This window comes from Petromyzon marinus, chromosome 15 (genome assembly GCF_048934315.1).
Source record: "Petromyzon marinus isolate PM22_M1 ecotype Great Lakes invasive population chromosome 15, UKy_Petmar_22M1.pri1.0, whole genome shotgun sequence".
Classification (NCBI taxonomy): Eukaryota; Metazoa; Chordata; class Hyperoartia; order Petromyzontiformes; family Petromyzontidae; genus Petromyzon; species Petromyzon marinus.
Genome location: NC_133681.1, coordinates 12,989,871 through 13,017,715, shown reverse-complemented (window position 1 = coordinate 13,017,715; position 27,845 = coordinate 12,989,871). Strand labels below are relative to the sequence as shown.

The following is a 27,845-nucleotide window of genomic DNA, read 5'->3' as shown; positions in this document are numbered from 1 at the left end:
CCCTATGGATGTACCGGCCCCAAAATAGTAACGTGGAATTACCACCACTGGTGCAGGACCACCAATGCAGTTGAGCGCCTCCCAGCAGTAAATATGACAGTGGGGACATTTTTTTTTGTATTTCGTGCTTTGCTGGGCGGTGAACGTTATTGCTGCCGTTGCCGTATCAATGCAAGCTGACCCAAACGAAAGGGTCAGCCCCTGTCAAGTGAAAATCACGGTAGTCACGAGTGCAGTGTGTGCATTACAATTACTCACAGCCTCTCCAGCCTGGGCAGATGGCTGAAGGTTTCCTGTTCCAAGTTTTCCACGAGGTTGAAATGAATGTATCTGAGTTGAAGAAACATTGAACAGAATTTAGTATCAATAATAAGAAGATAATTTGAAAATAATTTAAACCAGGAAAGCTCCCTTCACTCACCTGTGTTTATATTAAGAATAAGGAGAAATAGCACAGGCATATTCGAATCAAACTTGGTCTATTTTTATTCAGATAAGCTGATCAACTTATTGGGGTGGTCACATGGCCTCGTTGTGATGCGTTCGTCACTTATTGCATGGGGGTTTGTGGGTCGAATCCGGCAGGCTGCACTGGTTAATACTGAGCTGTGTGCCTTAACCATAACTACGCTTCGCAGTGGACGGTAATGATCCTGTGACATCATTCCAAATGGGCATGCCATTGTGTACTGGTGTCATGGTCGAACATGTTATTCATACATAAGAACCATCACCATCTACTGCTAGACTAATGCCCTCTTGCAGGCCAGGTACTGAGTTAATTCACTGAGACTCAAGACATTTTTTTTAACACGGTGCTGCAGTGGCTGTTCGACCAATGCCATGTATAAACATGACTACGTAGGTTTTTGCGGTTGTGCTGCATTGCTCTCTGATGCGTTTTCAGATCGTACAAGTGGGGGCCTCTTTGTTTGTATGTCTGTATGTTGAACGTCTTTCACACCGTACGTAGCCAACTGCGCTAAGGGTTCAGTTCCAAACAAGACGTGGCACCACCTGAACACACGTCCAGGAGCCACACGTTTTTTAAGCGTTTACCACGTGTGATCACCCCAGAGAATCAAGAGGAACCCCCCCATACATATGAGGTCACAACAGTCACATCTCCGTACAGGTAGATTCACGAGCTGATTTGGATCGGCTGCAGTCCTTCCACATGCGATGCCAAAGACGCCTTGCTTGCCATCCGATGGTTTCGACTTCGTCAGCAAAATCGTGCACCTCAGTTGGCGGTCGACGTTCAAAGTGAGGACTGCGACCGTCAAAGGAGTAACGCCGCCCTCCCCGTGGTGCCCCCGCCCCCCCCCCGTGATCCGTGGATCAAACAATTCACTCGAGACGCCGGTGTATGGCAGCAAGAGCAGTTTATGCGAATGGTGCCACAAGAGGCCACGCCTTTGGTGCAACGGTCCTTCGCTGGCAATGCGCGATGAATGGATGCACAGATTCACACAAATACATCAATGCGCGATGAATGGATGCACAGATTCACACAAATCCATTGCTGTACTTAGCATCTTTAAACCACCTCGAAGCCCGAGCCGACACCACCTGCAATTCGCAATTCGCAGGCAGTCCCCCATCCTAATTCAGTCTCACTCCAGCCGCAAGCGGTGAGACATTTACCATGAGCCTCTTCCCGCATTTCTGTGCTCGGTCCGACTTACAGTGCTGTCATACCAGACGCTGCTAGCAACCAAAAGCATAACAGAGCCACGATTAGCGCTTAACTGCGGTCAGGCAAACCAAACAAATGAACGCATGAAAAACGGGCAGCTTGCCTCTAAGATGCTCTTGGCTCTAGTGCAGATTCCAGGGAATACGTGGAGACACGGACATGGTCAGCCAGGATCGCATCTGCTTGAGTACGATGCTGAGGCCAGTGAAATCAATTGAGAGCCTTGACCGCGTAAGCCAAAAAAAATCAGAGAAACCAGGTGCCTGAAGAGCGACCTGCATAGCAGTGTCTCTCTTGATATCCCTCTCGAAACGCGTGGAGTTTTTTTTTCTCCCAAACACACACAATTGCTCAGAATTGGCCAAAGATTACAAGCGGAGCTCCAATAGAAAATAAATGTGGAGAATCATTGGAATGTTTTTTTATATATATCGTGAAGTACTTTCCAAGATTTTATGCGGGTTTGTGAACCTGCAAAAGCCATTGAGGTGTCATTCCTTCCCAAGCATGCGCTTTCTTCAAGCACACCAGCTTCACCCATGTCCTACGTTCCTCTCCGCGTGCCTGGAGAGTCTTATAATTACCTACGAGAAGATCCCAGACATTGTGCCGAACAAAATGCGGCACGACCCAAAAACAGGCGAGAGAGTTCCTCCCAGCAGGACCCGACTGGGAAAAAAACAGAGACCGGTGTTCTGTACAAAATATCGTTCGGTCCAGCATCAAATTGGCCTTAGAGGGTGCGTTGTGTCTTGCTCTGTCCTCCATCAAGGGGGATTGGCAGCGGTGTAGCCCCCTCCCTCCCACTTCTCTCTGTCCTCCACTGCCTTGCGCACGCAGGAAGGAAGCCATTCGCCAAGCGATGGCTAATGAACCTCCCCCTTATCACGAATCCTTCCACATTTTGTAAGCGAGCCTTGGAGGCTCGGCGATGGATTCATCGGTGAATTGACAGGGCTTCGGTGCTTACTTGACAGCAAGGGTTTCGTAGGCGACCGCCTAGCACAGGGGGCTCGACTGTCCTGGAATAAAGAGTGTGTCGGTGGTCACGGTATGCACGATCATTGTGAATTTTTTCTATATACATAATACTCACAGTTGCTCTAAGGACTTCAGGCCCTTGAATGCTTGCCTCTCGATGCTCTGGATCTCGTTCTTGTAGAGGTACCTGCAGTGTCACGCGAAGGGGGGGGGTTAAAACGCGCAGAGGGGTCAGAGTGCATTCGCACGATGCACACCTTGCATGCATGGCGATGGGATCTCCACGCCGCGTGCGGATTTATAAAATCCACCCAAGTGGGGGCACCGTGAAATTTCCACAGCGTGACCCGACGCCACGAGGCCCCCGCTTCTCACCTCGCGGAAGGCAGAGAGACTTCTCGCAAATTGCCATGACTCACGCGCTAGATGCGCTCGACAAACGCACGGGGCTTACGGCAGACGTGCAATTTTAAATACCACAGACACGATAGAGTAGCACATTTTTGTACAGTGTGCGCTGGATATAAGCAGAGATTATATAAGCACACATTATTTGGTGACGCTGCTGTGTTGGCAGTGCTGCACAAGCACAAATAACAAAACCTAAACACCCTCGTCAATAACATTGTGGCCTTGAAAGAAATAAAAAGTACAGGGGCTCCTCTAGCTACGAACATTCGACATGCAAACTTTCACAGATACGAACAAACCTGTCCGTATGTCCAGTTGCCTGTTCGTACCGAGAGTCGAAAGTTAAAACCACCGCGCAATAGATGGCGGTGGTGGTGGCATCTACATCTGCAGAACGTGAAGAACCACCGGCATCTACAACTAAAGCCATTCACCGTGTTTAGTGTACACGCCGTACAAAATGTTTGGAATCGACAGGAGTAAAGTTAGACTTACGAACAAATCGACTTACGAAACAGACCTCTGTAACCTATCCCGTTCGTAAGTAGAGGCGTCCCTGTATATAATAGGTGACGTTTCGGGCAATGACTCTTCTTCATAGCACATACAGAGGCCAGAGGGATTGAGTCGGTAAGAGTTGGAGTGCACCCTACACCATGGGGCCTGATAAGAATTAGCTTCAAAACGATCCCAGATGAATTCTAACGATTTATATGCCAAGTAAAAAAAAAACTTCATCAGGAAACATGCTTGTAATTAAATCGCATCAGGCCACATGGTGTAAAGTGTCCAACCTTTATGCACTCTGTCTCTCTGGCCTCTCTAATTACGTCCGATGAATAAGGGCCACTGCCTAAAATGTTGCCTATTATAAATTGTTTTCGTCTTCAAGGCAACAGTGCTATTGACGAATGTGCCGAGTGTTCTGATATATACGCACAGCGCTGATGTCCGCAACACAAGCTTACGCTACACTGGTGGTGGGAAGGCATTGCTCCCAAGTGGTGTGCTTTTATCCAGCCTCTACTGCAATATAAATTAGTAAAATGCAGATTTTTTTTTTCAATCCACTGCTGCATGAAGGGTTCTCCATGCCGTGTCGGTCATGGGGGTCATTTGGGCCATACTTCACCGCGCTGATCAGTATGGGTGGGTACAAACGTGTATTTAACGATGTGCTTATTTGTTGAACATTAACAACGTGTGCGGTAATTTACATTGAATGTGAAGCACCGTGCCGCTTTAATCCGCAGTTCGAAGGGCATGCGGCTGTATTGAGTGGCAGTGCGATGGTTACAGAGGAGACTGCTGGAGCAAGCGCCCCTGGAGGGATCCGATGTGTGCCAAGACATCGCGGGCGTGGGTGGCGCGGTCAGCACCGTGCCCAGCCCCCCTTACAAAATGTTCACACAGCACAATAGGCGCTTACTCCTAAACTTTACCAAGTTCAGGAGTCCAGGAGAGGTTGAAGGACAGCTTTCCACTGATGTTATTCGTGGCCCGGAATTTAAACTGAATCACCGGATTTGTAGCGTGGCGTGCTAACCACTTGCGCCACCGCTCCCCACTCGGGCACACTACTCGCACTCCCGCTCCTGCTCTACCGTCTTCTCTCGTACGGCGAGGTGACACTTGTGACGTCAGAAGCGATTGTTGGGGTGATTAAGCCATTCAGTAGCCAATGTGGAGGATTGGCAGGAAGCAAGAGACACTCCTGTTAGAAGTGTCTCTTGATCAAGACAACGCACAATCTGACAACACATCGGCTACCGGACATCGACCCATCGTCGTACGTTCAGTATGAATAGCACGGCATACATGTGCACACAACCAAGGGAGGGCTTTGCCTGCCACAATGAATCCAAGCGTCCTGACAGAATCACTCACAGGTATCGCAGATTCTCCAGCTCGTCAAACACCTTCCGTGGTATTCGCCGAAGCTCATTGTTGTTCAGCAGTCTGAAAACGCACGCAATAGTCGTGAATTGTTAAAAACAAAGGAGTCAAATGTTCAACATATACGATACAAGAATAAAACATAATTGAATCAACGAAACCATGTTTATTTTTTATTTTGTCAGCAAAATCCCACTGAGCCATGGAGCTCTTTTTCCGAAGCGGCCTGGCCACAAATGACAGCTCAACAAAGTCGCGTATCACGTGGACATTTTCAGCAGCCAAATACTCTAAACGGCTGTTGATTCTAAATGTGGAGGGAAAAACTGTAAAACCCGGAGAAAAACCCACGCGACCACGGGGAGGACGCGAAAACTCCAAATACACAGGCGTCAGGGTCGGGATCGAACCAGGCGTGGTATTTAATATTTCGCCATCGTATTTTAATTAAAAACCATGCTCAAATAAGCATTTGTCACTTCTTGTCTCCATTCCTATGGCAGGGACCAGCCTATCCATTGTACAGCCACTGCAGACTTCCCCCAAGGTGGGTGAAGCCTCACCAGGTGGTACAAATTTTACCCACCCCACACGGACGATGGAATTCGTTATCAAAGTAATGGGGCCCAAGATGACCGTGGCCTGGATGTGAACTCGCATTCTCACGACTCGCAAGGCTCTACTGCTCCAGCCGACGGTGCCAACTTGTGCGACCGTTGAAGCAGTCGGCAAAAATCAAAAATACGTCAAAGAAAAAGTCCCCGAAGCCCTGCCAAAAAAGTGGGGTAAAGCATTTGTGGGGTGAAGCTGGAATTGCAGCCACTGCCTACATTCGTGGTGTACGTGGTGGGAATTTAGGTTTTTTTTGGAATTCAACAGGCGTGCTGTTGTCATCTCTGCGGCAGGCAGCTGCGCGCATTTGTCACGTTTCCTGCCGATGAGCGTCGAGCGAGAGGCGGGCCAGGAATGTCTTGTGCCCTCACTTGCCGTTTGCTTTGTGGCCTCGTCGTCTGCCACCGTGAAGGGACACCTTGTCCGAGATGCAACCACCGGACCGCATTTTTTAACACAGACGCGTAGCCTATGCATTTGGCAGCAGCATGATTGAACAAAAATAGATAAATAAATATATGAGTTTAAAACCACTTAAGTGTAATTACATGGGCCGGATACTACCCACGGCTTCATTTCATACGGCCCGTCGCCACATTGATGCCTTCCACATTGATATGGCCCGCAAACAATACTTATCCACCGCTGCGATCACCTTAGATGTCTGACCGTGTACGAGAGGAGGATATTTTCAAGCTAGCAACTCTGTGCTCATAATTTGAATGCAGTCACGTATGAATATTTGCCTTAATTATTATTTTCTTGTTGTATTTGCCTCCGTACAGTTTAACGTTCTCTATGTGCTATGTGCGTGATGTCCCCCTATGTGCTCCCTCACTATTTGTTTAACACCTGATGATGATCGCTTGTGTTGCGTTCGAAACGTCGTGATTTATTATTTTAATATAATTTTCAACATACGTGACTTTACCGAAAAAAAACAATGAGTATAGTAATTTATGCAGTCACGAAAGCTTCAATTCTATATCATTAAAAGTATTTTGGGTGGGGCAGAGCAGTGCAGTGGTGACACTTGTGCCTCACAGCAAGCAAGGCCTGCATACAATTCCCGACTATGGCACCGTTTTCCGTGGAGTTTGAATGTTTACCCCCTGTTCTGCATGGGTTTTGTGCAGGTTATCTGGCTTCCACACATAGATAAAATGAAACAACAAAAATCCGACAATGTAACTGCTTTTGGCCCAACATCTCAATGCTAAAATATTTCCATGCAAATTGCTTAATTCAAACTACAAATTGCCACATCGTCTACACTGCGAAAACTTGGCAGGACCCTCCTCAAAAAATAATCTTGAGACTCAGTGAGGCTTTCCTGGGTAAACAAGCGTAATCGTAAACAATAATAATGGTATTCGGTAGTGGGTAAGGGAAATATTCCACTCCCCCTGAATGAAGCCAAAATTTCAAAAAAATTAATACAAGACAAACACAAGTAATACAAACATATCTAACACGGCACCACGAAAGAAAAAATGCCACGGCAGCATCAATTCCACGGGGATTTGAGACAAAGCCGTAAATACTTACGGCATAAAGCCGCCACAAATAACCGCATTGGAATTATCCCAGCAGCCCCTTGCGGTCCCTGGCCCGTCCGCTTGCCCCTGTGAACGGCCACAGCTCATGACCCTACATTCCTGCCAGGGCCACCGCTAAAGATTATTAATGAACCAGGCAAGCGGCCTGCAGCCAACACGGGGTCAGAGGAGAGGGAAGTGCGGTGCTCCCCGTCTTCTGTTGTCCTCGTGCGAAATCCACTCCTGCGAAAGAGCCCCCATTCGCGCGTCTGTATGTGTACGCTGCAGTGTTCAGTTAGTCCGCAATTTTTATGTTTATTCGTAGCCGTAGTCTACGACAACCCGTGGGATTTGAGTCAGTTCTCATTATCTCAGTCAACGAAAGCAGTCAAACGTTCAGTTGACTCAGTTGTGAAAATGTTGGTGTGAATAGTATCAGCTCAGCCTATCAGTGAACTCAGTAAGATGTTTTCATATGGATAATATATTTGGGAATGGCCATGTTTGGTGTTCCACGGTGCACTGCAATCTCTGATAACGTTTCTAAATGATCTTCGTGACCGTGTCTCCATTCAGACTCGTTAATTTCGTCTCAGCATGGTCGTTTGCGCTTTTGTCTCCGGCTGCCGTGACTGGTCGTAGTCACCATCGCGCTAAATTATTTTCATCCACTCACGGTCGTCGCGAACTAAAATTAAAACATTTCATTGTTCACTAGGAATATACGCACGTCACTTGACGAACGTTTGCGTAAATTACTTTTGTCAGCAAAGCAGCCGTGCGCGTGGCCAACGCGGCCGTGCGAGGCAGTCGCTCGATGCTTGGCGGCTCCACAATTCCCGTGGTGGGGAGCTGATCTCATCACAGCAAGGACAACGTTAACTTCCCACGTCGTACTCATTTTGTTTATTAGCGACGGAGGAATGGTGAGCTGAGTTGGCGATCATCGGGGATTAAATGTTCACTCCGGATTTGAAGCTCTCGTGACTGCAGGAATCCCTACTCTTTGGTTCTTCCGGTAAAGTCACGTTGATTCAAAATTATTAATAGATCACGACGTTTCGATCACAACACAAGCGACCGTCTACATAAGACCTCGTTCCAGCAGCTTTCTCTCTCTCACCTGAAGACGGTCGCCTGTGTTGCGATCGAAACGTCGTGATCTATTAATTATTTTCTATCTACGCGACTTTACCGAAAGAACCAAATAGTATAAATGTTCAATCTTCATATTGCGGGGATGGGGCACTTGCTACAACGCTCCCGGACCTGGCCTCATAGATACACAGAAAATCACAGAAATGCAACCACGTCTCAAGATAGTGTGCAGACACCGTGGGCGTATGTCAGAGATAGAGAGAGAGGTCAGCCTCGAGCAAGCCCTGAGCCTGGACTTGAAGAAGAGCAGGGAGCCAACAGCACGGGTGGCTGGTGGAATGGCGTTTCAGTTGACGGGGGGCGGCAGCAGAGGAGGATGAGCGACCTCCCACTGAGCAAAAGTTGCGTGGGGGTTTCGACAGAAAGCCTTAGTGTTGGGAAAAGCAAGAGTCTACGGATCGATGTTGAACTTCGTTCGCACCGCACGTAGCCAACCGTGATCATGATTATCGGAGTGCGTGCCGGGAGCCAGGAGAGTGTAGATGAGGGGGGAGAGCTAAGCAGGGGGGAGGGTCCTGGAGGGTCTTGTAGGCGGTGAGTGCGATCTTTACAATGTATTCGGGGTTGGTATCGGGAGCCATTGGGCGGGATGTGCGTGAGCGGAGGGATTCTACGTTGGAGCAACGTGGCCTCGTTCATGGGTGTGGGTGAGGAGTCTTGGCGGCGACATTTTGGAACAATTGGCGTTTGGAGGTGAGGGATTTGCGATAGACCACAGAGCAGAGAGTTCCGCTCGTTGAATCAGGATGCGACGGAGGCACGGATGAAAGCCAACATTTGTAGAAATGACGGAAAACATCATGTGGGTTTCACAACGTGTCGGTGAATTTGCAAGAATTCCTCGTACGCATTGAAAAAAAATGTGAAAAGGCAAGCTGTCCAATGAAGCAAACCACCGTTCGCAGTCCACGCGTATTGGTGAACGTTTTCACAGAATAACATCCACCCGTGAGCACGACGGTGGAAGACGGTCTCGCCGCACTGCGCGCTTTCAGATGCGCTTCTGCGGCCGTCTGGAACGCTCTTCCTTCCGACACTAGGAATCCACTGGAGCTATGCACAATTGAAATAATCTAGGTTGAAAACTCATTTTATTCAGAACTGCTTGTTGCTGTGTTCAGTTTGATGTCCGTTGCCCCCGCATCCCCGATGAGCACGGTTGGCTACGTACGGTGACGAAAGAAGTCCCACGTACGTACGTACAGTGATACAGAGAAGAAACTCGCATTCCAAGTTTGAAACTGCCACAGCAGAAGGCGAGCAGTATTAATGCGAAATGGTTCTGTGCTGCTGAATCTTAATGAGCAGTGTCGTGTGCTTTGGCTGGCTCTCCTGCTACGAGCATTTTTGAGAACGCTGAAGGAATGTCTGTCGGTGTGTGTGTCTGGGTTTGTGTGTCCATGTGCCCACGTGTCCGTTTGTGTGTGTGTCAGCATGTGCATTTAACGGTGTGGGGAGCGGTAGTGTAGCAGTCAGCGCGCTGCGCTACGAACCCAGCGACCCGGGTTTGATTCCCGCTCACGGCCAACACTGGTGACGATTATCTGAACCGGTCCTAAGCCTCCCGTCGGTCGACTCAGCCTCAAATGAGTACCTGGTGCGGTGTGTAAACATCGCCACTGGGGAGACAAAGGCGGTCGGGCGTCGTACTGGCCACCCATAGGGTGGCCAGTTGCCCCAACAATCTGTTCAAGGTTATAAATCATAACACCCGTAACACCTGCATCTGTCCCGTGACCTCCTGCCAGTGAGCCTCTGACATTTCAGGTGGCGTCAAGACGTACCTAGCCTGGCACAATTGCTGCAGTGGTGTCAACGTCACTTACTTGCTAGTGCCAAATGTTGTTGTTGTGCATTTAGCATAGCCTTAGTAAGCAAAGTCAGAAGTCAAAGTTATTTCTTTCTCAAACGAATAGTGGGACATTGCTCATTTGCAGCTCTGATACAACCACTGTTGACTTCTCCACAAAGTGGTACTCACTTTATCGACCCCAAAAATGATGATGGGCTGAGTCAACCCCCAACCAATGTTTGAACGTGCAACCATGCGATTGCAAGCGATTGCTCTCCTACTGAACAACGAGGCCAGTTAGCATATCCTGCCCAGGACTCAACCTTGCAATAATAAACGGGCGCTATCTCGAGTCCATTACAGTTACGGACCTGAGTCTGTTTAAATAAACGCATCAGCTCGAGCTTATCAGCAGGACGCATGCATCGTCGTGGCTGATTATGTCCTCTGCGCAACGCAGGCATCGTTGGTGAAGAGCGGTAGGAGGCAGGGACGCACAGGGTGGTGAGGTTCTTGAGGCCACGGAAAGTCCCCGTGGGCAGCTCCCTGATTCGGTTGAACCTCAGGTCTCTGGAAGCGGAGGCATGGGGGGGGGGGGGGGGGGGCAACAGAGCATGGCAAATGTTTACTCCACAGCAACGGGGAAAATTAGACACGAGCACGAGCTATGGACACACACACAAAAAAAAACACGAATAACAACACGACCGCAGGATCGGCCCCGAGGCCTCCACCACGGTGTGTGACGGTGTCAGCAACGGACGCTTCGCTTTGCAAAAAAACGCAAGGTCTCTCTTCAATGTCTCGGAAACTTTTGCATTGTTCCCATGCCGTTTGTGTTATCCACGGGCTTCTTTTGCGCCGATGTTGCTGAACTAATGACCACGTTTAGTGTACGTGACAAAACTTACTAATTGGCTGTGTCGGGTGTTGGCGGATTTAACGACACATTTATATTAACGAGATCTAATAAACCCCCCCCAAAAAACCCCTCTATAATTCATAATATTTGTCACGAAATCCTACTACGTGTTGAGCTGGTATTGTAGTGGTTGGCGCACTACCCTGTGAACCCGCCAGCCTGACTCTGAATCCCGGTCACGGCTAACAGCAATAGCAAAGCGACATCAAACCCAAACTGACCAGCGCGGTGAAGTATCATCGAACCTCTCCGAGTGAAACGGCATAAGAATGGCTTTCATGCAGCAGTGGATTGGTAAAGGGCTTTTAAATGATTCTAGATTTGAAGCTTGCATGACTGCAAGGATTCATACTTTTTATTTTTTTCGGTAAAGTCACGTAGGTAAAATAAAATTAAAATTAAAAAATCACGACGTTTCGGAGGCAACACAAGCTTCCGTCTTCAGCTGGAACAGTCACAGCAGAATATCTGTGTCAAGTGCACAGTTCCGAGATGACTTGGATTATATATAGGTCAGGGGGGGGGGAGCCAGAAAAGGACGTGGGTGGGTGGGAGGGCTGAGTTAAGCCGCCTTTGAAAACCTGAAAACAGTACTGGCTAAAGGACTAAATTTTGCTGTCACCCCTAAACATATACCAGTAGAGGATATCATCTCTCAGGTTGATGTAGCCCTCAAAGGTATAGGACACATCCAAGCAGACGTTGCATGAGCTGAGATAGCCACTATTCTTAAAATGCTAAGAAACCCACTAGCAACATCAGTAAAAATGAGTGATCTGAACTCGTGAATTTAAAAAAAGAGAGATGATATAGTCATCCTCTCGGCCGACAAAGGCAATGCCACTGTCATTATGGATAAGAACTCATACAACAACAAAATCCAGTACCTACTCAATGATGGGAGTTACTCAAAAATGAAAAATGATCCTACTAACAGCCTAACGATAAAAACCAACAAGATCATCACTAGTTCGACTTCCCTAATCGAACCAACCAAACGTCCCTCCCTAAAACTCTCCGCTGCAAGACCTCCCAGATTCTACGGTCTTCCCAAGATCCATAAAGAAGGTACCCCACTACGACCCATCGTGTCCACGATCAACTCCCCTTCCTAAAATCTAGCCCGCTTTCTGTCAGATACTCTGCTTCCCTTCACTGGCAAGACCACCTCAGCAGTACTTAACTCAACCCAATTGGTTTCTATGGTCAAAGACATTGTCCTATCTCCTGACGATATCCTCGTCAGCTTTGATGTGGTCTCTCTTTTCACCAAGATCCCAGTACCTGATACCATAACAATAATTGAAGATTTGGTCCAACATGGACTGAACCCAGAGGTACCTGCGCTGGCTAGGCACTGCCTCACCAACACCTACTTTACTTGGAATGGCACCTTCTACAAACAAAATGAGGGTACCCCTATGGGCTCTCCCTTGTCACCAGTGATAGCCAATGTTTTCATGGAGAAATTTGAATCAGATGCCATCCAAACATCCACCCTTCGCCCTTCCCTATGGAAGAGATATGTGGATGACACTTTCGTTATTTGGCCACATGGCCTCCCAGCATTGAACCATTTCCTAGACCACATTAATTCCAGACACCCATCCATCAAATTCACCATGGAAGTGGAGAAAGATGGCAAGCTGCCATTCTTGGATGTTCTGTTTGAGAGGAGAACTGATGGATCTTTGGGACATTCTGTTTACAGGAAGTCTACCCACACAGACTCCTACTTGAAGCCTGAGTCCCACCACCAACTGACTCAAAATAACTCTTTCATCAAAACGTTATACCAAATGGCCCATTGCATTTCGGACCAACACCACTTGGCCAGTGAATTAAAACATGTACATCTGGCCCTCAAGATGAACGGATGCTCTGACCGTACCATCTGCCAAGCTGTTTCTCCCACCATACAGAAACAACTACTCGTGACCCCGATCAAAATCATCACGTTACCATACATAGCAGGCGTTACTAAAGAGATTTCTAAAATTCTTAACAAACACAAGATCCAGGTCCGGTTCAATACAGTACACAAAATCCGTGATCTGATCCCATCCATGAAGGATGTCATCTCTGACTTACAGTACCCCGGTGTTTACAATTGAGTTGTACCTGCGGTGACTGCTATATCGGGGAGACGAAACAACATATATCTGACCGAATCCGCGAGCACAAATCAGATTTGAAACACGGCAGAACGAATTCTTCGGCCGTGGCTGATCATTGCTTCAACACAGTGGGTTCTCATGACATTGTGTTCTCTGATACCAAAGTTCTCTGAAAACCTCCCGGTTATCACCAAAGATTTGTCCATGAGGCCATCCAGATATACAAACATAGACACAACTTCAACCGAGAGGATGGTTTCAAATTGAGCAACCACTGGAAAGATGTTATAAATCAAGTCAAACGTTAGCTGCCTTTTAATTGTACAGCCATTTCCACTTCTCAATGGTTGTATGTCAACCTTTAGCTACCTTATAATTTTACAGCCATTTTCTTAGCTTCCATTTTAGGTTTCCAAAAAAAAATTGGTCTGTACCTGATGTCTTGCATCGCCTCCCCCCGGAAAAACCCCGCCGCCAGAAAACCAAAAGCGTTGTCTACCCGCTTTTGTGCAGATTAACAAAAGGCGACTTAACTCAGCCCTCCCACCCACCCACGTCCCTTTCTGGCTCCCCCCCCCCGACCTATATATAATCCAAGTCGTCTCGGAACTGTGCACTTGACACAGATATTCTGCTGTGACTGTTCCACCTGAAGACGGAAGCTTGTGTTGCCTCCGAAACGTCGTGATTTTTATTTTATTTTACCTACGTGACTTTACCGAAAAAAACAAAAAGTCGGCTTTCAAATGGTTAATTACAGCATGTTGCATTATATTTTGTTAGTGCCACCCATTGCGAATGACAGGTCTCACTCGCAAAGGTTCTCATTGCTTTCGCTGGGCACTGGCTGAGTTTATAAACCAAAGGAGACTCGCCAAAGAGGAAACGGCTCCTTGCCGCCACAACCCGCCCTGAACAGAGTTGATGAAGAATTAATCAAATAGCTCCCCCCGCTCTCCACGACCCCAGCGCGACCGCGACGAGGCTCTCGTCCAGCATGGTGCAACACGACGCGTAACGGCGTAACGCAAAGGAAACGCTCCTTTGCGTTGTGAGTTGATCGCTCGTCACACGGGTGGGCAGGTCACACACATTGAGTTCCGCGCGAGTGACCTCCCCCGGAGTGAGTATGTGAGTGTGTGCACATGGGGAGCGATAGTGTAGCGGTTAGCGCACTGCGCTATGAACCCGGCGACCCGGGTTCGATTCCCGCTCACGGCCAACACCAGTGACGATTATCTGAACCGGTTCCGGGCCTCCCCTAGGTCGACTCAGCCTCAAATGAGTACCTGGTGCGGTGTGTAAACATCGCCACTAGGGAGACAAAGGCGGTCGGGCGTGGTGCTGGCCACCCACCCCCTCGTGTACCGTTCCGGCCTTCATAGGTGCTCGCTAACAGCACTTGCCCCTACAGTCTGTTACGGCTATATGGGGGATCTTTGTCTTTGTGTGCACATGGCCTGGCACAAGCGTCGTGGTGACGTCACCGCCACTTAGTGGCGATGGCGGTTGATGTTGTTGTTGTGTGAGTGTGCGTCGTGAACACAGCACACGCCGCTGGGCGCACCTCCGATTAGCACGGCTGGGGCTACGTAAGGTGCGAATTAATAATCATTTAGATTGTTTTTCTGCTCTACATTTCCACGTGATAAGCCACTTTGATGAGCTATCATTTGTGGGACACTTCAATGGGTTTAACCCGGTAAGATATAAACATTGTTTAGCTTTATTCGTGTATATATTTGTTTTAATGTGATTTGTTTACCTTTCCTATACTGTGCACTCCTATCGTGTTGTCGTACTGTTTGTTGTTGTAACGTTCTGACCCGCCCCTACTGGACATCTGTGAAAAAAAGAGCTTTATAGCTCATCGGATTTTTCCTGCAGTATAAATAAATATCCCTATTTCTGATTCTGACTTGTCTTGACAACCAACAGATGTCGTATCTAACCTGTGTACGACCTCTAATCCACGTCTTTTTTTTCCAGTCTCACCGTGACAAGAAAAATAATATGAAAAAGGGTATTGATAATGCGTCACTTTGTTAAAATTCTGTATAAATATTCTGATTCTGAAATAAGTTCAACAGACGTACATACAGGTGGATATGTGAAGACGTCTTACCACCAATGGGTGCTCCTCAACTTTCCCCGGTACAAGGACTCAGAGATCACCCTCCCGCTCGCCACGCCATGCTATAACCCTCTATACCCAGGGCCAGATTATCCTAGTAGCAAAAGTACCTACATATGCTACGGGACCCGCACTTTCAAGCTATCAATTCCGGTCCAGTGATTCTGCATTTGCTCTATCGCTATAGTACCTTCAACTCTTATGAACGACTGGGTGTTTCAGTTTAGCGATATGTCGTCTTATCTGGCTGTATAGTAAATTAAAACATACAATTACTTTACTATGCAAGTTACAAATTTCTGTTTTAATTTTTGTGGGTTTTTTTAATTTAGTGCCCCTTTATAACATATGTTACAGGCCCCGCACTAGCTTCATCCGGCACTGTCTACACCTCACATGTCCCTGTTGTTTTGTTTTCAGAGGCGAGGGCGACCATACAAAGTGCGGGTGATGGCAAATTACTCAAAAGCGCACGTAAGAAGACCCTTAATTTACCCATGGCTTATCAAACTATTCAACTAAACTATTATTTTGTTTACCAGGTAAAGCCCCCTCAGCTATATAACTCTTTTTCAGAAGCGACCTGGCCACATATGATAGCCCAACGAAGTGGCCCATCATATGTGGAAATTTACAGGAGCCAAATGTTTTTCACGAATGTTTATACATTTGTGGGGGGGGGGGGAATGGGAGGGCCCGAAGAAAATCCAAGCTCCAAATATACAGCAGCAGGCGTCGAGGTCGGAATCGGGATCGTGATCGAACCGACGACCTCCTGCATACCATGCGAGGTAGTTAACATCTCACCACCGTGACACCCATGGAATAATTTCTGGTCGACACTCTCTCCCACCTCTCCAGTCGCTGAGACTGGCCAGGACGTAGGGATATATCTTCCGGAGCTCAACCCTGGACAGCTCCAGTTGAATTGAAGCCCTACCCCTGTGCGGGGGGGGGGGGGCTGTGGGGATGTTTGTGTTTTTGTTTCACTCGCCCACCTCAGAGCGTGAATCGAGGAAGCTCTCAGCTACCCTCGTTTGTACGTGTGCATGTTGAACTTCTTTCGCACCGTACGTCACCAACCGTGCTCTCCGGAGGTGCGCGTGGGCTGTCCCCTTCGTGTCCTCTTTGTGCAGTTTTATTTTCAAGTGCTCGTATAAAGGCCTACCGGCTAAAACAAAAACACATTTTTTTTAAATACCCTTTTCCAACTACTACGAAGTTCTTCCCCGGTTCTCGGTGGAAATTTTTGTTTGAAGCAGCCTCAAATGTTGTACAGTACTGCTAAGCAATGCTGACCCCCCCCACCTCACCACCACCCTGTTTGCTTACAGCTGTTTGTCACCGAAAGTTTCCCACGAGATTTGTCGCAAGCCGCGCCGATTCAAAGCGGGGGCGCCGCGTAATTGACACGGGCGGCGGGGGGGGGGCACGGGAGACCCCGCCACCTCCACCCTCCGCGGGTTCCTCCTTGAACGTGGGACCTCGTTACACGGGTGACGAGGTGTGTGTGGCCGCCGATGAAAGATTCGGAGCCTTGCAGGCGGTCAAGAGTGGCCTCCATCCCACCTCTCTCTCTCTGTGTCACGCGCGCCTGGCGCCTCTGCGATTCGTCACTTGGAGCCACCGCCAATAAACCGTCAAAGAGCAAAATGTCCCCCGTGTGGCATTTAACAGACTCCTATTCATTGTTTCTTTCGGTAAAGTCACGTACGTAGAAAAAAATATTAAAATAAATGTAATCAACTAAGACGTTTCGATCACAAAACAAGCGTTCGGCATCAGGAGGATCGTCATTCATCGGGAGGATGATGACGATCGCTCGTGTTGTGATCGAAACGTCGTCATTTATTTTATTTTATTTACTTTTATTATTTTTTTCTATCTACGTGACTCGACCGAGAGAATAAAAGAATATGAATGTCTGCAGGCACGAAAGTGCCGTTCGCGAGGTGCACTGCACCCAGCACCGGTTCAGACTTCAGACAATGCGTCACTGGTGATGGCCGTGAGCAGGAATCGAACTCGGCTGGCCGGGGTCGGAACGCACCGCGCGCTAACCGCGACTCCAGCACGCGACCGCTCCCCCGCTATCAGTAAACAGCCCTCCCACAAAAATACAAAGATCCCCCGCGTAGCCTTAACAGACTGTTGGGGCAAGTGCTGTTGGCGAACGCACGAAGGGGTGGGTGGCCAGCACCACGCGCGGCCGCATTTGTTTCCCTAGTGGCGATATTTTTACACACCGCACCAGGTACTCATTTGAGGCTGAGTCGACCAAGGGGAGGCCCAGGTACCGGTTCAGATAATCGTCACCGGTGGTTGGCCGTGGAGCGGGAATCGAACTTGTTGTCGCCAGGTCCGTAGCGCAGGGCGCTACACCGCTACACCGCCGCTCCCTGCCACGCACACAAACAGCCGACGCCGCACATCTGCTAGCGATACACACAACTAGCTAAGGTAGACGCAACGCAACCTCTGTGCACACACGCCCCCCCCCCCCCCCCACCCCCAAGTGGTGTTTTCAGAACACGAGGAAATCCACAAACCCTCTGTGAGAAGGGGTGGCGGTTTCGTGAGTTCAGCCTCCCTCCTCCAGTGGGCAGTGACAACCCCTTGTATGTTGAACTTCTTTCGCACCGTACGTGGCCAACCCGTGATAATCGGAGGTACGGGCTGAACCCTTGCGCCGCCAAATGAAGCCCTCGGCGAGATTTATGTTTTCGTTGCTTGCACTTTATTTTATTTGCATCTCCTTTTGTCATTTATTTTGGTGACCCAGGTCACACTGAAAATGAGACTCATCCTGGTCTCCTGAGGTCCCGCCTGGTTAAATAAAACATAATCTTGAAACTCAGCGTGATGGTTGAAGGTTTTACCACTGTACTGCTCAATTGATAAACTTCGTTCTGGTTCTGGATGTGTACACGTGAGACCCTGGGTCACCCTTGAAACCGAGACTCCTGGTCTCGATTTATTCTCTCTGAAAATATCAATCGTAATAATAACAACGACGACTTACTTCCCTCTGTAAATCCACTGCTGGATGAATGACGCAGCGTGCCTTCTCAGCAAGATGTGTCATTTTGACCATACCTCAAATGAAGAACGTCAGGGTGTAGAGAGTGCCCAGCATCCGTTCACATATCACTCGCACGTTCATCGCGCAGAGTCAGCGAAGGACCGCTGCGCCAAACGTGTGTGACCTCTTGCGAGAGGGCATTTGCATAAACCGCTCTTGGCTGCCGTACAACGGCGTCTCGAGTGATTTGTTTGATTCTCGTGTCACGGGGGGGGTGGGGGGTGGTGACCACGGTGGCTGTGCTACTCCTTTGAGGGTCGCAGTCCTCAATTCGAACGTCGACCGCCACCTGGAGCGAGCGCGATCTGCTGCTGGGGGTTTGCGCATCGAGACGGGGCGACGAGCCCACAGAGTGACAGCAGCCGTCTCCCTAGAACCAAGCTACAAATCACTCGCCACTGGCGTTAGCCACATCGGGAATTCAACTTCATGTCGCCACGTTCACAGCGCGATGCACTCCGCTCAGCTCAGCTCCTCCCCAATAATCACTGAATGATAATTATACATTAAGACACGTCCTCATTTCCGTTTCAGCACGTGCACGTGAGATAGAGACGTAGAGTCTCTTGCCTGATGAGAAATGAAGCTATTTGTCCGGCAAATGAAGGTGGAGCTCAAATCTTACGATGATGAAGAAGAAAATGACTGGTGCCAGGTCTGGTATAGTTCGTACAAGCAACCGATAAGGCAAAACGCACGCTCGGAGTTTGAATTATGTGCAGCGAAACGTGGGCGTAAATATTCGCCCTTGGCATGCCATCATTGCGTTTGAAGGGACCCACAAAGCCCAACATAAAATCCACATCTCAAGTTACCAGCGTCGACCGATATAAAGTGAACGCTCACTCGTGCCGTGTATGGAGCACACAACCAATCTGTGGCCAATAGAAACAGGCACGCACAGAGACACACATCTCCCGTAAAGCGGTTTGCAGACTCTCGGGGCCAAGTGCAGTTAGCGAACATTTATTGAACCCAGAGCAGCACACAAGAGCGGGGGGTGTAGGTTTGGCAACTTTGTCGATGTTTACACACTACACAATATAGTAATTTCAGTCTGAGTTAACCTAGAAGAGGCCCTGGACAAGTTAAGATATTCGCCACTGATGTTTACCAGGAATCTAAACACAGGTCGCTGGGTTCTAACCAAGTATTCTAAACACAGCAATTCCACTCTCCACACACATTCACAAAGACAAAGATCCCCCGTGTAGCCTTAACAGACTGTAGGGGCAAGTGCTGTTAACGAGCACCTATGAAGGCCGGAACGGCGCACGAGGGGGTGGGTAGCCAGCACCACGCCCGGCCGCCTTTGTCTCCCCAGTAGCGATGTTTACACACCGCACCAGATACTCATTTGAGGCTGAGTCGACCTAGGGGAGGCCCAGGTACCGGTTCAAATAATCGTCACCGGTGTTGGTCGTGAGCGGGAATCGAGCTCGGGTTGCCGGGTTCGTGGCGCAGCGCACTAACCGCTGCGCCTTCACTCCCCACACACAGACACTCACACACACACAGTGACACACACACACAGTGATACACACACAGTGACACACACACACAGAAGCATTCAAGTGTACACACGCGTGTGCCAAGCGACACGGATAACTTTCGCCAAAGTAGAGCCGTGTGCCGATTGTCTTGCGGTTTCTTTGCTTCCGGTCCAAATTGAGTTGTTTGTGGGTCACGGCCGTCTTCGTGGATGAATCGTATTTTAATTATACAAACGGATAAAACGAGAGAAAGGACAACATTTTGTTTCAAAGGCACCCCGATGTGGCCCGTCCCGACCTCAGCTACGAAACGATGGTCTGGAGGAATCGAACAGCCTGTATCAAACTTGTTCCTCCTAGGCACAAACGTTCATGCCCCTGGGAAACCAATGTTCAATAATAATCAGTAATATTGGTTCGGCTTCTGAATGTTTGTTTATTATTATTGTAAAATGTTATAATAAAATTGTATTTATTTGCGAACAGGTCTATATCCATGCATTTTCAACTAAAACCCTGACTTTCAGAGCACTTGGCAAACGTATCTGTAAAACAGATGATCTACATGCTTGTGCATTACAATGGACCCACATGAACATGCCACCTAAATGCTAATCGATCCCTGTACTGGCAGGACAGCAAACAGGTTTAACTGACCGATGTTGTTATGTAATTGTAGGCAGCACCGCCCTTGTGTGCAAGAGGTTTCTCTCATCACTCCGCCTTCACCCCACATGGATGTTCAATCACCAAGGAACTAACCGAATGTCCCAATGTATGACCCCCCCCCCCCCCCCCAATGACCAAAAAAACCTCCCCAGTTTGGACTCAGAGATGATTTCCTTGTTTAATAAAAAGGACAACTTATTTATTTATAAAATTATGGGTACATCCTGTCCTGGCACATTCGATCTGAAATCACGCACACATTGCTTCCATCTGGCAGTCGCAGAGGAGTAACATCAAAACACGCAAAACTCTTTAAAAGTAAAAAAAACTTGTAAAAGATTATACCCGAGCAGATCTCAGAAAACCCACGGCGTTCAATAAGAGGACGAGACCCCTTACATGTGCGGTGCAGTTGGGGAGCGCAGATCTTAGATGATCCAGAGACATCCGCACGGCTTGATTAAACCATAATGTGGCGGCGTGTGATTTTATTTTCCTGTGTAATTTATAGCTCCAATAAGCGAGTCATCGCTTGGACGTGGTGGTAGTGGTGGCGGGGGAGGGTCGCCTTGCGTTTCCAGGGAGACGTCAGACACAAACATGCGCAGAGGGGCTGATCTGTTTGGAAATTAAATACGGGACGGAGAAGACTCCTCCGACTCCGACGCTCGTACCACAGTGACAGCGGCGAAGCCTCAAGGGAGCAAGGCGTCTCATCTTCGCCGCTGGGCCTACACATCCCTTCCGGCCCTGTCAGAGAGCGCTCGGAGGAGCGGAGGAGCTGACAGATGAGCGCTCAAATCTTGCGCGTTCATCTCAAGCGTCGAGTTCGGCGAAGGCGGCTCCCTCGTGTCCCCCTTTGTAGGAAAAGACAATTATGAAATCCCTAACAAATCAGCCACTTCAGCTTGCACGATGTTGAAAGTGGCATTACTTGAAAACTAGATTCTGTTTCTGTGCTTAGTAACAGCTTACGAGTGTCAACTCTGTTTACACAAACATTATTACGTAACGCAACAGAGCGTTTGTGTATACAGGGCAGTATAAACACGCATTTTTTTTCTCAAAATCCACCGCCGCATCGCTTTGGCTCGAGGTTCCAGCACCATTGGTAACACGTTCGAACGCTTAATTCCATAGAATTTCCAACTTGACACAATAGGTTGCATTTCTTTGATGGGAGGTTCCGACGGTACTGTGCTCTCTCTGTAGCGCTTTTAATCGAAAAGCAAACATGAGAAGCTTTGATGATGGTGGTGGCGGGTTTGTTTGTGTGTGTGTTCGTGTCTCCCTCGGGAAGGGTTACCGTCGAACACCAGAATTTCGGCGAACATCGATTATGGCCGAACCCCGGTCCGCTTGCCGCTTGCCATTGTGCTGCCAAACATTAATGCTCCGAGTTATACGACTCCGACTGGGCGAACCACGTGTTTGTTTTACGATAACGTCGGCAAAGCCAATGCGCAGAGTGGTCTGCCTGGACTTGGCTCATTACGTGTTGTGTATTTCCGTGCCACAGTGTAGCGTCAACGCGGTAATACGGCGTGTAATTTCAAATTCTGGCACGTTTTTTTTTTCCCCTTCAGATATGTTTTTTTTATTGCCAGCCTTTAGGGCTCGAGATTGTGCACGGAGTTGGATGCTGACGCTTTAACGCGTGCGTCAGCTCGCGCTCTGCGAACAGACGAGGCAGTAACTTCTACGTGTGCTGTGTTCTAGACGCACAACACACACGACAACAACTATCCCTGGCGGCCCACAAGTCCACTCCGATGAGCCGATTGGAAACTGTAGAGTGCTACAGAACATTAGCAGGAACATTGTGTCATGGGCCAAAACGGAAAATCAGCCAGGCTAATAGATGTTGCATGTTTTACCATAAAATAATTATTTACACAGAGCAGCCTCCAGAACTCTTTTCGTTTCTGGAGAGCCAACTGCGAGACTTTTTTTTGTGAGCTCATTACCGAATATTTCTGCCTATGGGAAGAAACGTGAGCATACATATAAGGATATACTTTTTTAAAATGTCCACTTACAAGCTATCAACAACCTATTTTCTGGGCTACCTCTCACAGGTAAAGTATACATTGTGATTAATGAGACAATGTAATTATTTTAGAAATTAGACGTATATGTACTCATGAGAATGTAATTCACGTGTTGGAAGTGGGGAGTGGTGACAACGTGGTTAGTGCAATACGGTTATGAACCCCATTATCCAAAGTTCGATTCCTGGCAACTGCTAGCATCAGTGGCACTTGATATCTGAACCGTTCCTGGGTCACTAACCCGCACTGACCAGCGTGGTTTATAGCATGGCCCAACAACCCACATGCATGAGCGACACTTGCGCGGAGGGGAAGCCTTCATCCAGCAGCGGATTGAAAGAAAGAGCTGTAAAGTATTATGATTGTACAGTGAAGAACACTGCTAAAACACTGCCTTTTGTCCATAGCTAGCGAAAAAATAACACTAAAAGAAACTGAAAGCGTTTAATCGTAATTGCTGTAAGTTAATATCGGCACATAATACAGCCTTCCAAGCCAAGATTAGTCCCTTATTTTTCAAGCTGTAAAAGCCATTTTAAAGCCGAGGGCAGATTAGCCTTTTTAATTTGAAGTAACGTGGAAATTCAAGACACAATTTGGCAAGATTTATAGCGGGCTTATGAAACGTAAAAGGCAGAATCGCTTAGAGACTCATGATAAATGCTGTAAACATGGGTTCTGGGAACCAGCCTCGTTTGAAAACATATTAAAATGAATTACAGTGATAAATGACAACCCCTTGTCATTCCACTGCTACATGAAATCCTCCCCATGTGTGTTGGTCAAGGGGGTTGTTTGGCTATTGGTCACTGCGCTGCTGGTCAGTGCAGCTTGGTAAGGCGGGGGGGGGGGCATGTAACATTCCAAAGTTGGAAAAAAATAAGAGTTTGAATGATTGCGTGTGTTACCTACTGTGGCAAATCGATCCGAAACATAGACATTGACAAAGCTGGAACAAGCTGAGAAATGTGCAAAGAAGGGTGCGGAGAGGTTCGTGTTTGAAATAACACCGAGAGATGGAAAGAGGACCACTCGGGCAGCAGGGTGTCACAGGGCCTAGGTTGGATTCCACTCGTGGGTGCCATACGTGGAGTTTGTATGGCCTCGTCTTGTTCTGCTTGGGTTTCCTTAGGGTTCTCTGGTTTCCTCCCTTTACAGTAGAGATAGAACCAACTTTATACGAAACTGGCATTGGCCAAACATCACAATGCAACAGCGATTGCATACAAATGACTCAAATTGTGATTGTCACGAAGCAGAAACATTGCCTCCTGCGACAGCTTGCTTGGCAAGACGCTCATGACAAAGAGTATTGAGACTCGGTGAGGCTTTCCTGAGTAAGCAATCGTAGTAGGAATAATAATGACATTGATCAGAGAAGACCCACAAACTAGAGACGTTGAATTGTCCGTCAAGAAAAGTGGAATATAGGAAGGCATCGTGGCATGTTAGTTTGTTGTCCTTCCCTACACCTCCGATAAGCACGGTTGGCTACGTACGGTGCAAAAGAAGTCCAACATACATATAGACAATACACACTATACACTACACCACTGTACCAAGTTGCAAACTCATTTCTTTAGAACCTGCTTTTTTGTGTTCAGTTTGTTGTCCTTCCACCGCAACCTCCGGTTAGCGCGGTTGACAACGTACGGTGCGAAAGAAGTTCATAGGCACTGCGCCATACAACACAGAGGCAACAGCGCGGGTCGAGGTTCGAAATGACCGATCGCTGGCCACCGGAACACGCCCTGGGTGGGAGGGAGGGGGGTCACGGTCACCAGAGGAAGTCAGCTCACCCCACACATTCTTCTCAAATTCACGTTGTTTATGCCGGTAAAAAAAACAACAACTTTGAACGTAAAATAAAAACAAAACGAATGCCACCCTTAAGACAAATATCACCGCATCACCATCGTCATCGTTTCCCCCAACCTCGTAAGCTTAAATGTAACTTCCACAAATCGAAATGTTTGGCTAATTAATGCATTCAAGGAGCAGAGAGTGAGAGTGTATTCGTCGCACAGGCGGAGGGAGTGACTTCTCGTAATTCCGAGTTGGACTCGCAGTTGTGGGCGTGGGAACAAAAGAGACGGAAGGGATTTAAACTTCCCTTGCAGCTTATGAACAGTGACGGGGGGTAGGAGGAGGAATCGGTTCCTGCTCAATTAAGTCACAGCCCCTTCGGCTATTCAACATGCGCCTTCCCTGGCTAGTTCATCAGCAGCAGCAATTATCCATCTACTGCTGGATGAAGGTTTCCCCAAGCCGTCGTGATCTCTCACAGTAATCCGGTGAGCATCCGCGCAAAAGCCGAGTTCATCAGTCCACTTGGATCTTCTTGGACGTGCTCCCTCCATTGGCTCTCGTTAAAACCTCTCGATCACTGGACCATCTGACCACGTCTATCGATATATCCTGTCCAAGCCCACTTACTTTTCTTCACCGTCAATACGATATGGCTGCTTGCTCCCAACCTCCCATATTCGGAATTATCTCCACGTGCTGCTCCGTTGGTACGCGGCTCGGTGGCTGTGGGAGTCTCTGGGGCTCAGTGAGTCAGTGACACACGCGTCTGTGTGTGTGTGTGTACGTGTTGTACTCACAGGATGGTGGTGCGTGGGTCCACACGGGGCACCGTGTCCAGTTGGAGGTGCATGCACCTCACTGTGGTGCGAAAGCACAGGCAGCGGCTGGGGCACGCGACAGCCGCTGGAGACCATCCGAGCAGCAGCACCATCACCAGCACCGCCGTCATCATCTTCATCATCTCCGCCATCATCATCCGCTGATGTCCCTACACCGGCTCCACTCACTCGAGCTGCCACACTCTCTCTCCTTTCTCTGCCCTTGCCAACACAAATCCCCAGTTAATCCATCCACGTGACGAGGCAGGGGTGCAATGATATGCGCAGGTGAGCGATACCTGGGTTGCGTGGCACACGGCGAGACACGTGCGAGCCCACGGCTGGTGGTGCTGGTGGTTTAGTCGTGGTGCGTTTGCAGGAAGAGTGAATTTGCCGATTGCGGAGGCTGCCCAAGCAGCCGCGGGTAACCACTCAGTAGAGGCACTCCCCACCCCCCAAATCATTCCCTCCTTCATCCCTGCCCTGCCTCCCATCCTTTCTTCCCTCCCCGTGGCCTTGAGGAGGAGGCGTTCCCCATCAGTGCTGGTGTTGAGTGCGGGGGTGGCTATTCGCGCAGCCTGTAGTGCAATACCACGACCATTGATACACGTGCAAAGACAGACCACGTGTTACAACAAAGACTCAAGCACGTGTTGTCGACCAACGAGGTGGCTCTCGCACGACCACGTTCCCTTGTTGATGTACATGAATAGAGAATGCAAACCTTTGTTTTTTTTCCACTGCTGAATGAAGGCCATACCTCGCCAAGCTTGTCAGTGCGGGTCCAGGACCGATTCAGATATCACTCACCGCTGGTGTTAGCCGTGTATGGGGAGTCTAATTTGGGTAGCCGCGTTCGTAGCGAATTACACGAACCACGACGCTACAACCCCTCCGTATCGTTGAATGAATATTCGTTCGCCTTGCGCGCGTTATAAACACAATACAGCACGTGTATGCAGGCTCGGAGCGCAGTTGATAATGACCTTTGTATAAGATTAGGCTAAATGCATGACAGTAATGCCCTTTTGATCGTGGAAAGCCTGACTCATTTTGAAGACTCTTTCAAGCGGGTACTGTATTCAGATTATTTTTGGCTAAACCATTCATGAGTGCCATTATCGCCTGTTGTTTTTACGATTTATTGCAAAACTACGGTGTATGGTATAATCCATGTGTGTGTGTGTGTATGCACGACTATGTATATACTATATACCGCACTACACTGCATGCGTATGTTGTCTCCACAAATCTGGCTCTCGCCTGATGATGCTAGTTGTAATTACTGGCGAAACGTCGTACTCAGTTTGTAAATGTTGTGGCTTGGCTCTCCAACACACCGGTGTTGCTGTACTCGTGACGAGTTGGCCACGTTCTGTTTACGTGACAACCCTTACTAGTTAGCCGTGTCGGGTGGTGGCGGGTTTTAACGACACACTTATATAGTTACGCGATCTCACCGAAAAACACCGATATTATGGATATTGGTCGCGCAAGCCTACGTGTTAAAATGCCGCATATTGTCTGTATGATGCACTTCTTTCGCACCGCACGATGGCAACCGTGCAACGTGTCGACATAACACCAAATCACCCGAAGTGCATCCCACCTCGTCGGGTCTCGGAAGCTAAGCAGGGTCGAGCCTGGAGAGTGCCAGGAAGGGATGGGTGAGCACCGTGAACCGCCGAACACGTGTTGTCGTCTGCTGCGGGTTCTACGTGATGGGCAGTACAGCAAGATGGAGTATTGCACCGTACGATGTTCCAATTCTGAGCTCCCCCGCCTTCACCAAACACGCACCGAATGGCATCGTGTAGTCTTGGTCTCACGATCCCTCCCCATGACACCCGTACGGCGTGGGGAGGTCCCCGTCCAGCAGTCGACGAACAAACGACTGAACATGTCCACAACAAATATACACGTGGCAGTGTCGTTCTCTTACGTAATTGTTTTACACCTTCCTTGTTAAAATAACACGCGAATGAGTCTATACACATTTACGCAGTAATTTTATATACAAAAATACAGTACATAGATACCCATGCGACAAGTATCAATTTTACACGCTATGTTCCCGAAGATGTGGTATTTATGAAAACGGAGACAAACACGCCTCTGTCAATGCTCTTAAAATTCCCCGTATTTGTTGAGTATTTACCACTACCCCCTCCGAGTTATTTAAATTCGACAAAGGATGGCATTGTGCAGTCTTGATACGGGCAGAAGTGCAGAATTTGCCAACGTGTGCAGTTATTCATGGAATTTTGAGATGACTTCTACAGTAAATTGGGTGGAGTTGATTCTGTAAAGGAGTGTTCGTGCAATTGGATCGTTTGGAGGAATATCTGGCCAGGTACTTGAGTGGGTATGCGTGTGCCAAGAAAATTGTAGTGCCCGGAGAAAGCTCACACACGTGCGAGGGGGTACCGCACATCACAACCTACTTCCTGTGCTGTTTTCGACGAGAATATGTTCTGGTATCATTCATGTACACGGCCAATACTTGTGACACTCCACTTTTGGATGAGGGCCTCCCAACGCCTTGCGGGTCGCGTGGGTTTGTTTGACCATACTTCACCACAATTATCATTGCGGGTGTAAGAGACATTGGGAGCGTTTTACATCGATGGATATTGCCGCAACATCCCTCTGCTGCCCAGAAA

The 27,845-nt window shown here is 48.4% G+C and overlaps 1 protein-coding gene across 1 annotated transcript in view; it reads right to left on the bottom strand.

The window, feature by feature from the left end:
* Positions 1-25,633, bottom strand: part of LOC116942683 (peroxidasin homolog) — an 84,190-nt gene extending 58,557 nt beyond the window's left edge. Inside the window, exons 1-5 of the mRNA XM_032954907.2 lie at positions 25,162-25,633; positions 10,586-10,657; positions 4,979-5,050; positions 2,796-2,867; positions 259-330 (exon numbers count right to left, since the gene is read on the bottom strand). Of these exons, the coding sequence (XP_032810798.2) occupies positions 259-330; positions 2,796-2,867; positions 4,979-5,050; positions 10,586-10,657; positions 25,162-25,340 (467 nt within the window). The 5' untranslated portion in view covers positions 25,341-25,633. The remainder of the gene's footprint in view (positions 1-258; positions 331-2,795; positions 2,868-4,978; positions 5,051-10,585; positions 10,658-25,161) is intronic.
* Positions 25,634-27,845: the final 2,212 nt, after the last annotated feature.